The sequence below is a fragment of the Pithys albifrons genome, chromosome 2, assembly GCF_047495875.1.
Source record: "Pithys albifrons albifrons isolate INPA30051 chromosome 2, PitAlb_v1, whole genome shotgun sequence".
NCBI classification, from domain to species: Eukaryota; Metazoa; Chordata; class Aves; order Passeriformes; family Thamnophilidae; genus Pithys; species Pithys albifrons.
This window is the reverse complement of record NC_092459.1, coordinates 101951757-101965402: the sequence shown is the minus strand read 5'-3', so window position 1 is coordinate 101965402 and position 13646 is coordinate 101951757. Positions and strand designations below refer to the sequence as shown.

At 39.1% G+C, this 13646-nt stretch overlaps 1 protein-coding gene across 1 annotated transcript in view; it reads right to left on the bottom strand.

Annotated features, from left to right (window-relative positions):
• MSH2 (mutS homolog 2) overlaps positions 1 to 13646 on the bottom strand; it is a 47803-nt gene that overhangs the window by 31746 nt on the left and 2411 nt on the right. Inside the window, exons 2-6 of the mRNA XM_071580181.1 lie at positions 13455 to 13609; positions 12745 to 13023; positions 12279 to 12425; positions 11138 to 11287; positions 8996 to 9129 (exon numbers count right to left, since the gene is read on the bottom strand). Coding sequence (XP_071436282.1) covers positions 8996 to 9129; positions 11138 to 11287; positions 12279 to 12425; positions 12745 to 13023; positions 13455 to 13609 — 865 coding nt within the window. The remainder of the gene's footprint in view (positions 1 to 8995; positions 9130 to 11137; positions 11288 to 12278; positions 12426 to 12744; positions 13024 to 13454; positions 13610 to 13646) is intronic.

The following is a 13646-nucleotide window of genomic DNA, read 5'->3' as shown; positions in this document are numbered from 1 at the left end:
GATCTCCATGCACGTATCAGATGCCTCCAGGATGTATTTAGCACTAAAATTTGGCCTTCACTCCATTGTAACAGAGCAGCTCTTTGGATTGAATCCACTACTATTGTTTTTCAATCTCAAATACAACTTGAAGCAATAATGAATCTGATGACTATTTTTGCAGTTCTACTGAAGTAATCCCTTGCAATGCAGAGTCCAAGTTTTAAAGTGCAGCTTTAGATCCCAGGAGAGCCACAGAATCAAACTGCACAAACTTCTCAGAGCTTTGAGTACACAGAGTATGCTACTAACCAACTGGACAGAACAGGCTCCCTGATGTTTAACCTGAAAGATTAAGCAACAGAAGAGAAAGTCACATTCAAATATGAGTCTCCTGCCCTTTCTAGTTTTCCTAATTAGTCCCCAAGTCAACAATACTGGGTATTTCTAACCTCAGGACAGTCTATTTAAAGATACTACTTTTTTACTCAAATAAATGCATTCTTCCAAATAATCAGAGTTCACAGTTCTCTACAACAGTTATATAACATAAAATTAATATTTATTAGGGAAGTAACAGACTCTCCCTTTCTCCATGAATTCCGGAATGCACCATTTGGTGTTATGTCAACGTTTAGAGATAGAAAACAAAGTCCTGATATTATCTCTGGGCTACCAGGCACTAAGTAACTATTTTGTTTAACAACCAGGCAAAGCTCTGGAAGCTGTACCAACTGACTGTGAGGCAGGCTAATAACCTCAGAATACAAAAAAAACCAGGATTATCGAGAAAAGCACTAAACTCCAATACAACAGAAGGGTTTTTTTCCTCTCAAGATACTTATTCAAGTCTTATGTATTCTGAAATAAGTTAACAATAACTCATTTTTGCACAAGTGTTTAAACACTTTCCAAAACCAGGATATGAGGTAAGGTAAAGAAGAAAACAATTCTTCAGCAGAAAAATAAAATCTTTGGTCTAATTCTTGACAACAAGGTACCACTTTTAATTAAGACCTTGCTCCTGAAGCAGACTGCTGCAACAGCCGTATTTTTAGACCCTGAGGGAAGGGAGTGCCTGGCATCATGCTGAAGAACATGCAAATAAAGCAGCACCACACAAGCAGAGCTCCACTTTGGCTCCTATATCCAGAACACACGTCAAAGGCAGGAACTGCAGGATTCTGAGGCATGCACACAAATTCTCTACAACGAAAAGTAAGAGAAGCAGAAAGGAATCATTTTCCCTGCATTTATAAGGCAAGGCTGGCAGTGCTGCTGATGGCACATCACAGACCTGTCCCTTCACACAGCCAAGGGCTGCAGGCTGTGAGTTGTGTGTCACAGCAATACAGAGGGGGAAGACTTCACAGAGTCACAAAGTGTTCCCAACTTTAAACATACAAGTTTATACAAGAAGAAAACAGAAGATCCATCAGCAAAGTTGAATTCTGAATACAAGATGTTTTACACAGAAAATCCTCTTCAACCTCAAAAACCCATCACAATCCTGCTGGACTAAAAAGTCTCTTACCCTCAAGGAACTGCACTGACAGAAGTGATAAGAGGATAGCTCATAAAACAAAATTATCCAAGCATCACCCAAAAACTTTGTGTTTGTTGTCTTTCCAATGTTATAAAAGATTTCATTTATTTATTTCCATGCCTATATTACTTTTCATAAAATTTTCAGTCTGATTTCTGTAGGAGCTAAAACCAGTCAAATAGCATCTTCAGTGTGAATCTGTCAGGAAAGCAGCAGGTTTATCAGGCAATGCCAGTCCACAGCTCCAGTTCACAGATTCAGACACTTTGCAGTCCAAGGATAGGCAGATACTCATTGCATCGTCCTGTAGCAAGTTTGGTAATGCAATTCACAACATAAATTAATTAGCACAGGCTCTAAAATACTCAAAATACCAAGAGAAAGCAAACATTTACAAGTGTTTAAATCTATTATTATTAAATCTGAACAACACACTTTTGGTATTAGTTGACCTGCACTTAAGATGGTGTTAATTTTCTAATGTTTATGATGATAGCAGGTCACGGACCAGCTGCAGAGGAACAAAAGGATTAATTTTAGATTACAACTTCCCTCGCTTTTTCATGGATTAATTTTTATCAGGTGAACAAGGCAAATCAAATTAAACTGCAGCTATGAGACCAAAAAAGAAAGGAAGTAGAAGGTACAGATTGCCCCTTTTGGCAACTGCCTGGTTTTACTGGATTAGATGCTATACAACATTGGTCCCCTTGGATTATTTAAGCATGACAAACTCCCCATCAAAAGATGAACAAGGCAGCTACAGACTACTCAGGCTGCTGCGTGGTGCATTAAGAGGCAAAACCAAATTTAAAACACTCACAATAAATCCTGACCACTGAACCAAAGAAACCCTACATACAGAATAGCTGGTGTGAGCAAGTGCCAAGGACACGAGGGCAAAAAGATCCTAATTTGAATAAAGACAAGAACAACCAGTTTCACAATCCTATTTCTGAACATTGCCATTCAATCAACTGTATTTAGGATTCCAGAACACAAATGTTCACCTTCTAAGGATTACTAATAAACCTCCATTTCTTGTATAATAAAAAAGAACAATGAACATGATGGAGCAAGAACTCACCAAGGACTACACAGTCACAGGCACGTCTGTAAAGCCCATATAGTGAAACTGCTCCACCCAAATCCTTCCAGAGAAACCCAAGATAGAAAACAGCAGGGGCTGCTTCTCAGCCTAATGCCTAAAACCACAGAGGTTTCCTGCCAGTCTTCCCTTTTAATTAAATACAATATTTTGGGATCCAGTGATAAAACCATATTACTGCATGCTCTTCAAAGACTAGAGACAACTGAGGAAAGGTATTTCCATTATTATTTTTTGTGCTTTATTCCTTACAAGTTTCCATACATTATTAAGAGGTTAAGTTTATTACACTACTCCATCAACACTAACACTCTTTTGAATTGCTAATCTGTGCATTTCTTTAATCTTGTGCAGACTAAGAGCATACTGAACAAGTTCTATTTCTTAGCCATAAAAAACCAAATATTTCTTCATTTACATTCATTCTGTACAGAAGAAACTCAAAACTGTATGTCAACAAAACATTAAAGACTTATATGAGACTCACACATGATAAATGAAATTAAATTGCCAGTCTTGACAAAATTATCTTGCCAAGAGCTTGCAGCGTCCTAACATGCCACCTTCCTAATGTTTTTGGATATAAATTAAATAGAGCAGAAACAATAATGTGGCTGCTGTTCTTTCACAGAGAATATACCCTATTCCTTTATACAATGTTTGAAAGAGTGACTACCAAGGACACTGTTAGTGACCTGAGAGCTTTGCACATGTACATAATGAAAGTTTTCATACGGTCCCAAATACTTAAACACAGATCCTAAGTAAAATTTAACTACTGCAGTAAATGCCATCCACCTCTTTTGGCAAGCTGAGAGCCAAAGAACATTATGGCAAGTACAGACTCGCATTCCCTAAATAAATAATAATTTGATTATGTCTTACAAGTCTGAAAACCCATCTGACATTTCAATCAAATTTTACTTTCATTTTCATTTCTGTTGAGCCTCAAAATTCAGATGCAAAAGAAACTGACTAAAAGCCTAATCCTTCTATTTATTTTGCACCAAGTGAGGACTTGTCAGGAAGAAGTGGGCAAGCTGGAAGTATCAACTAGGAGATACTATGACTACCTGCTCCGGTGCTGCACCACTGAATGCCACCTGTAATTTACCGATTTGCAACACTGACTGCTGATCCCTGACCTAGAAGACAAATAATTTGGAAAATATGCAGAATACAAACACCCACATTGGCCTTCCCACCTGAAGGTATCATGAAAGAAGTCTTTTTTTGAGCTCCTCAGACAAGAAAACTAAAAATTAGTCTTTTGCAACACAAGAATCTAAGCTTTTTAACAGGTTTCAACTGCCTGCCATTTTGATGGAAATTCTTTCCTAGAGGCATGGCCTATGTGACACATGCATGACTAGTAGAGCTCTTGTTTAATGTCTCTAGACAGCAATCAACGTAACCTCAATTTTACAAGCAGACCCAAATGAAAATACAGGTAAACTAGTTCTTTTGAAAATAGGAAACATAGGTGAAGGGAGGGGAGAGGGTTAAAGAAGAAGCATTGAGAGCTCCAAGCTCCAAACATTTCTCTAGGCAACTTAGTGATGATAACTTTTGGAATGACAAAGGTGACATTTTTCTAACATTTCTAGAGGCTTACTGGAAGCCAACACCATTTTCATGTCACTGGAATGACAACTTCTTTTATGCGAAGTATTTATTGCATCATGATCTCCATGACAATAAGAAATCACATTTCTGTCTTCCAATCGGTTCAGACTCAATCTGTATTTCAGAAGCTTCTTTAAAGGCACTAGGAGTACTCCAAGTGTTTAAAATGCATTTGAATCAGGTCACGTAGACAGACCTCCAAGCTGGTCACATTTTTCCCTCCCTTACTGTGGACACAGACCACAATACACTAATTCAACCGCCTGAAATCAGTGTGTGGCTGTGGACAAGCACTGACCTGGACTCAGAAAAGTACTGAAGGTCCTTCCAGAGCTGATAACCACAATGACAAAAGCAACAAAGCCTATCTGCAATGCTTTGCAGAGGCAGCTGCAGGTTAGAAAAGAACACATAAAATAAGTGAACATCTACTGCACAACAATTTACTCTGGAACTCGAGGCCTCTAGGTCCAGCCCTTGTTCAAAACAATGCTAATTTTAGTTAACACTGAACAAGAACAGAAATACCTCCATCTCTCTAAGCACACATTCCAGAGTCTGCCCAAACTCATGAGGGAGACTTTTTTTTTTATATTCAGCTTGGAGGATCCTTTGGTGAAGCTGGTGTCTGTTTTGTCTCATGGTTTTGCTGGACCTTTGCAAGAAGAAACCAGCTTCATCTTCGCTATGACTCCCACCCTCTCAGCAGCTGAAACAAGCACTTAAGAGCTGCCTCTTAGTCTTCTCCAGGCTACAAACCCAGCTCCCTCAGCCTCTCCCCACACACCACGTGCTGCAGCCCACAGCCCTGCTCAGTGGCTCTCCACTGGAACTGCTCCTTTCTGTCCATCCTGTCCTGCGAAGCCCCATCCTGGATACACCGCTCTGGAGGCAGCCTCACAGCTTCCGAGCAGATATGAATGATCAAGTTCTTCAAGCTGCTCTTACAAGTTAGGAGATTTTTTTCATTTTAAAACAAACTGTTACTTTAACTATCCGTCAAGACTGATTCATAAGAATGTCCAGCAAACTTGAATTTTTACCTTGCTAGCTACTTATTCACTTCAAGCTTCACAAACCTGTTACTTTCTGACTCTGCTAAAGACGGAGCTCATTTCTGCAATGTGGTCCCCATGCAGTGTGATATTTTGAAACACAGGAGAACAGCTTAAAATAGGCTTGAATCAGAGCAACTGATGTTTGAGTGCAGCCTTTAACTCCTCTGAGACCCCTGCATCTCTTCTACCATGGGACACAGACATATAAAAGCTTCAACCACAGTATATATAAAGGACTAAAAAGGTGAGCTGCAACCTTTTATTTATGCTGTGTATAAATGTCAGATAGAGTTTATCCCAAAAACAGGAAAAAAATAAAATATATTCAGCATGAACTCTCTCCTCAGGACATAATAGAACAAGCATTACTTTACACTGTGACACATTTCTCAGTATCTGAAGAATAAACACTACATACTGAAGCTGCTTGCTGTATTACAGTCAATCATGTCATGCAATTAATATACGTATTTGCACTTACTGTCTCTGCAACTACATTTTAATTTCAGAAATATGCTGACTATAAGACAAGGAGCAAGAATCTCATGTATTTGTCTTCTGAACACACCACCTGGGAAATGTAGGGCTGTGTCTTGTATACTTATGACTGATAATTATTTTTTTAATCAAGGAAAACCAGGTGGACAAGGGCAGAACCCCAAGTCTTACAAGACAAGCAAGTATCAGGAGCCCCAGTTTTCTCAGCTCTCATTAGGAGCTGTTCCAGTCAGTAAACATTTTATCTAAAGCATGTGCACTATGTAATTTGTGTTGTTACTGTATCAATGGTTAACACAGACTGTTGATGCAACACTGTGTTCCATTTATCCATATAGGTTAACAGTGCACTGCAGACCAAAAACTACAGAAAGAAGTTGATTCCTTTATCTCCAAAAGATGACTTGCACCACCTGCAGGCCTTAGCGGAGGGTTGCAACAGTCTAATATTTTTAGAAGTTAAAACTTTCACATTCTAATTCTACACTACTGGAATAGTAGTTAAGTCAAAATTCCTCTACACAAGCAAAATAGGAGGCTTCCTTCACAAAACTGTCACTGAACATCAGTCCAGTTTGGGCAGTTCTGATTATTTTGAGGAGTTTTGCACTGGTTACAGTTAAATGGGGTCCTTCAACTGGCACAAGCTAAGAAATAATCAGCAGCTCCCCTTAACAACAAAGGAAGCATAAAGGAAAAACAGTCCAGGTATTTCCTTCTCAAACCACCTATATATTCCAAGTTATGGTTTGCAATTCTTAAAACAGCCACAATATACTGTAAAGCCTTTAGAAAACAACTTGGTGACTGCAAATCTAACAAAAGATACATGAATCTGTCAATACATCTCATCAGCCCGACTAAATGCTTCTCTTATCATGCTTGTTTCTTTGGATTTTGAAAGGAATTAAGTCCTACACACTTTGAAAAGCAGGAAGTTTGGGAAGATGGCAAACAAACAGTTTATGACTAAATTACACTGCTTTTATCGCGAAAAATTAAACTCCTCAAAGGCAGACAGGCTTAGCTATGCAGCAGAATAAAGTACAATAGTATGACTGTGGTATTTCAGTGCCCCTAAGTACAGGTTAAAAGGCAGTTAAATGCCATCCTGACGCCCACTCCCACCAGATCTTAGAAGCTCAGCAGGGTCAGCCCCGGTTAGTACTTGGATGGGACACCTCCTGGGAATACTGGGGGTTGTAGCTTCTAGTCCTGAGGACTCCACTGTCACTGTCCAAGCATGCTCGGCCGTGGCAGATGGACCTTAGTAGTTCAAGGGTGGGGCCAGTTCTGCGCACGCTGTGCCTCACCTAAAATCCACTGTGCAGGGTCTAAGGACACACCCATGCGGGGAGAGCCCTTCCCAAATCTTCGTCCAAAAAGCCTGGCCATGATGCAGGTTACAGTAAACCATGTTTAAAAAATCACAGCTTCCATGACTCTATGGCTAGGCAAGATACAGGAGGTTATCAATGAACTTCTTTCAACTTTTAACATTTGGATACCCTGACCTTTATGAGCTGCACTAAGAGCTTAATTCCATTTAATTACTCCCCTCCTCCTTTAAATACAGCTCTTCCTGAACACGGTTGGCATCAGCCATACTGAATTGCAAGACAAAATGTGGAGATGATCATAACTCCACAAAACAGGTCTAGTTATATTTTCTGCCTACAGCTCAACTCCAGCTTTACAAAAAACCACCATGTCTCTTCCAAACTTGTAAGACTTCTCATGCACAGCAACGAGCAAATATGTCCGACACAAAAGCTAAAATTTCCAATGTTTACTCTGACGTAAGAAAATCACAAAGTGGGAGCAATACCTTTCAAAATCTTAAAACCAATATAACTGTAAAATTAAATTTTGCTCAGATCTTAGGATTCAAAACTGACAGATGCAGATCATCCTGGGCGTTAGTCAAGAAGTAACAATGAAAGCTTTTGTAACACATGCAAGAAAAACCTAGGAACAAATACTTCACTGTCACATTAACAACGTTTCTAAGTGGGCTCTGAACAAGCTACTATGCCCTGTTCTGCAAACGATTAGGAAAAGTAGAAAAAGTTATGAAGAGAAGCAAAATAATTCAGTCTCCAGAAATCTAGAGAGAAAACTTACTCTAGTGGTGATGAGCAAGCGGCTGTGCTTAGTTGCCAGCTGGACTTAAACCACAACAACTTTGCATAGCTTATTAAAGTATCAGCATGGCCAAGACAAAATTTCTTTTTTGGTAGTAGGGATCTGCACTAAAGCCCAGCAGCATATACAGATATACCTGCAATGCCTCATCTGAAATAGGAGCCTTAGAGAAGCTAGTAAAGTTAAATCCTCTTCTGCTTTGTCAAGATACATTTTAACATACAATCTGCAATGCATTTACCTGATCACCAGAGCTGCATGAAGTTTGGGTTTAGATCATAAGAATATAGCTACATTTAGCAGGAGTTCAAAAAACTTTGATTTGCATGGTGAACATAATGAGGACAAGCACACACAGTACGAATAGAGCCTCTGCAGTTTTCCTTTCTGAAGGACTGAGCATTATCAGTACATTCTCAGTAGAGATTTGCCAGATTCTATAAGGCTTCTTTCTTATTAACTGATATTGCTATCTACTGGTAGGGCAGCCACACAGTGACAGCAGGATGAAAAAGCAAGAAACAAAAAGACCCCTTGTATTTGGGTCACAATATCTAGGCAAGATAAGGTAAGAGCAACCTACTGCAACAAGAGTATTTTTTTTCTGGAAATAGAAAGACAGTACTACTGTTTAATTGTTTGAGTGTTCTGCTGATTTTTTTTTCAAGTGGTAAACTTAAAATGACATCAAAATATTATTACACAGACTAAGCATTTGCAGTATGAACAGCAGTTAGGAAGCGGCTGCTACATCGCCTTAGCCTGTAGCACAGAATCATTTGAATCATCTAAACATATTGTACCTCCTCGTTAAAATATATAATTGTAAAAAGAATTTAACCTAACATTAACCTGTCAATTTGCATCTCAAGGGAAAATACCATCTGCTCTAACTACAATGCATTACAGGTTACCCCACAAATGCCTCCAACCATTATTACTCCTTGGTTGTAGTGTTTTGTGCTCAAAAAGAAAGAACCTTATATAAAATAGTGACTAACTTGTCTAAGTCTATCAAACACATAATATTGTTACCTTTCTTCAATTCTGTTCTTGTCCATAAGTGGTTGTTTGATCCACTGATTAACTAGTCTTTGTCCTTGAGGAGTTCTGCATTTATTCAGTAAACCAGCTAGAGACTGTGCAGTATTTGCATTTTCCACAGAACTCTGGAAAGAAAAAAGAAAAGAAAAAAAATAAAGTTAGTGAAGCTCATTGACACCCACTGAATGGCACCCAACTTTGTTAATTAGAAACAGGTGAGTGGTTTTTTTCTATTCAATGGTCAAGCTTCCCTAGATCACTTTTGGAGTACCACAAACATCTCTAAACTTACTCTGTTCAGGTTATAGTTTACTATCTATAATTTAGGTTTAATATTAGCTGGACCTAAGGCAGCCTTTTGGGCAGTCTTCATGAGGTCTTGTTTGGTTTTTGCACAAACAGCTAGGAAGGAAAAAATTTGTTTATTATTGAAAAAGAACAAACAAGTTTGTGTCAACTCTTGACTTTGAATTGAAAATTTCAACCCTCTCTTCACAAGAACAGCTGCAACTAAAACAGCAGGCAAGTATTCAACCATGAGCAGGTCTGGATGCCTGTGGGCAACTGAGACACAGAACTAGAAGCACAACAACAGGAAATTAACACAATGAGAAGGAATCCTGACACATTTAGCCCCTGGAATATCTAGTATCTAAAGTGGATGTACCTATTTTCAGTGTTCTGAACAGTATTGTACATGAAAAACTTCTGAATGTACAACAGTGTCACAGAGTACAAACATTATACACAAATTACCTATTTCAGCACATCCCATTTGGAAGGTACAGTTCTATATAACCAAGTGCATCTGCTGCACCATAAGATCTTTACCTACATACCTCACAGAGCAACTCAAAGTACAAAATATTTTGCTTTTTCTTTAGTGCTTGTCCAAAAACCTCCCCAGAGACAGCTTCCTGCTACATGGTACACCATTTGCTCAAAAGCTCTCAACAGCCCCTAAAGACAGACATGGCACTGTATTTCCTGTCACAAAAAGCGTAACATCTGCAAGGACTTGTAAAGGAATGCAGCTAAAACAGAATTTCCTTCAACACCTCTGTAAAGCTGGAAAAGAGATACAATTTTTGCTTCATTCCCTGGACAGTGGCACAGCATCAGGAAATAAAGAAAAAAATCTAAATCAAACTCAGAACATCTCTCTCTGGGGTTAACCACCTCAGATGCTGAGAATATGCTCTGTTTTCCTCCCAAACTTCCTCTCAGGTAAACAGGGGACAACTGTCTGTGACTTTTTCCTATAAATCTGAAACATAAGTGGATTAGCTCCAAGCAAAGATCGCTGAGTAGAGCTTACAAATGAGGAAACAAAAGAGAAAAGCTGATACAACACACATTTTCCTACAGCCATAAAAAGGGGTAAAGCAGAAAAACAGACATGGTGGGAGGTATGAAGCAGCCTGGTAACCTGTTTGGATTTGTAGAAAACGTGTAAAAAAGTAAAACTGACATCATTCAGTGAGAATGACATGGTGTTTTCAGAATGTGCTGAAATACTGCCTTGTTCACTGCCCTGCAGCCAGTTAACCCTTCCCATCACCACCAGCAGTGCTCCTGCCATATGGTACATGTTCCCCTATAACCATCTAATTCGGGCTTGTATTCTCTTTTCTGAAAACAGCACTACTGTATAAAGCAACTGTGCTTTAGCACTCCCTATCATAACACAAAAGTACAGAACTGTCCTTCCCCACCCACACCCCAAGTCTGCTCCTGCCACTGGAGATACGAACTTCTCTGACTGAAATCAAGGAAAGACACAGAATTGTCGCCCCCTGCTTAACCAGACTCCTCAGCAGCTACAACCATGAGGTACTGCTGTGGCTCTTCCCATTGCACTGGACATCAACACTTGTCAGTGGCCACTTCCTAACTCCTTGATCTTCACCTCTACCTTTAACACCAACTAATAGGAAACTAAACCAAAAATTGTGGTAACAGTAGCCAAACATTTAAAACACACACTGCACAGGAGTGAATGAAAACAAAGCTAAGATGCACAAGTTGCCATTAATCAGGATCTGGGGACTTGCAACTGGGCATGTAGGTTAACTACCAAGCAGTAGTAAGTATATTGTAAAACAGTTACTAACTCCAGTGTGTATTTCTTACCTGGAAAAGGTTGAGGGCTTGAACAGCTGCATTATCTAGAACCATATATTGACTAAGATCAAAAGTAGTCAGTTCAAATTGTCCAAAATTAGACTCGTCTGACAGCAACTCTAAAAACTTGATAACGGCCGACAAGGACGAAACAGCAACCTGGAGATTTTTTAAAGAAACACACCACATTCTAGTTAGAAACACTCCTGGAATCTGAGAGTATTTGATAAATGCTCCTAGAAAATTATAGCTGGGGAAGACCTTGAGCCATATATATTCTGGCAGGGCCAAGAGAGACTCATCCTGTTTGACAAGACTTCATTTCCACAGGGACGTTCTATGGCACTGCAGTGTCTTTCTAGGTAGGTGCAAGAACAACGTGCTGCATCTGCATAATCTGATAAATAAAATGTGCAAAGCACACCTTGCCAGCTTTCCAAAGCTGTTATCAGGATATTTCCAGCTCAGGAACACAAACAAGTTGCTGCAGATAAATGAGGTATCATGGATCATCTCAGGACATGGTTACAGGGTTAGTTTTCAGCCAGAACAAGGATCTGATCTGACTTGCTACATGGCATTACAAACTCTAGTGCCAGCACAAAAGAGAGGCAGTAGCACGACTGACTTGTTCAGCTGCAACACACTTCAAACAATTTTAATCTGTTATGAAAAGACACATTAAGGGAGGATAACTCTGAACCTTATACCTGCAGTGAACATCTGCAGTGAAGGACATAACACGTTTATCTCAACAAACTGCCTCTTGTTTGCAGCTAACAAACATGCAGGCACTATATCATATACTTAAGCCATAGGACAACACAAAAATATCATAAAAATTACTGTTTTCAAATATCAATTTTCATGTCATGCAAATTGTATTTTAGTCCCTAGGCTAGACAGATTACAAAGAGGAGGCACCTTTTGTGCAGTCTACTTGCTTACCAGAGTTTACTACTTTAAAGAGGTAAGTAAAGGGTTTTCCCAATTTTTTCCAGGACCCCTGGTACCCAGCTTTGACAGACTCAAGCTGAGCAGAACTGCTAAACACTTCAGCATGAATGCAGAGGAGATCAGGTCACATCAGGTACACACACCACTTCACTTCTGAAGAACAGATGCACATTAAACATTGCTCTGTGCTCACCTCCTTTTCCATCTCTGGCAGTGCTGCACTATTGATTTGTTCTTCTTTTTTTGATTTTAACAAGCGATTGAGATCCTGAACAATATCCTTTGTTGTAAAATCTGCCTTCTTCTTGTCTGTAATCAGGATTCCTCCCCTCTGAATGACCTGTTGTTCAAAAACTCACACGGTCATCAATTACTTTCAATATTCAGGGGACAGAACAGAAGCAAACTCTGAAGAGATATTTATTGACTGCTACACTGCAGAGAGCAACGACAGACAAGATTTTAGAACAACTTTTCCAGATCAAAATGCAAATGACTCAACAGACAAATAATACATTCTGTATGTGTAAATAAAAACTTCCTCAAGTTAACATGTTGGTCCTTCATTTGTTCACAAATCATAGAGCCTGGCTAATAAACTATAATATAGGTTTTTAGACAAAGTTTTATCTAACTGCAAGCCACAATAGTTTCCTTACTTGTCGCAGTTTCCCCATCTCTCCTGCAGTCTCTCCTCCTGGTAGGACACACTCCTTCGGTCCCAGTTGAACCAGTAGACCCTCAAGGTTTGAGAACTGATCATTATCTGGAAACTCACAAACACTCAATTTTCTCAGCGTAGTGTCGACATATCCTACTCCTACTACTCTTTGTCCATCAGCAGTCGACAGCTTAACTCCCACAACTCCAATGGCTGTGGACATATCATTGTTAGCAAAGAGAACTTCCTCAAACTGGGCAAGATTTCCTGGAGAACCCTATTTAGAAAAAAAAGAATATCTTTTAAAGAGTGTGTATATACACATACGTTATTTTTTTCTTTAAAAAGAACAACAACTGATAAAACTAAGTACTGAATAGTCCATGAATATAAAATATACAACTGTTCTACTTTTTTAACTTTTTTTTAATTTTACATCTCATCTACACAGAGCAAAGGACTCTGGGTTTCCTTTATTTCCCAACCTATGCCAAAGACACAGAACAAGCTCTTTCAGCCTTAGAGCAGTAGAAAATACAGTGATATATAACATATATAACCAATATATAGCAAACATGTATGATTTACCATCCTCTCACCCATGTCAGACCCTTAAAACCCCAAAACTCCAAGCAGGGAAGCTTAGGAAAGACCGATGGGGTTTTTTTCTGTCATCTCATAGTTATAAAGTAAGGTTGAAAAGTATACCTTGTAAGCTAAATACCAGTCATTTTCTTTGACAGATTTGCTCCCTGCTTTGTTCTTGTAAACTTCAACTCTGTAATGGCGGACCAGGAGCAGATCTCTCACAAAAGATTCAAAGTTCATTTTACTAAGCACAACACTCTCAAGCTTCTGAGTTCCTAAAAAAAAAATTTGTTTCCAAATGTCACTAAATCT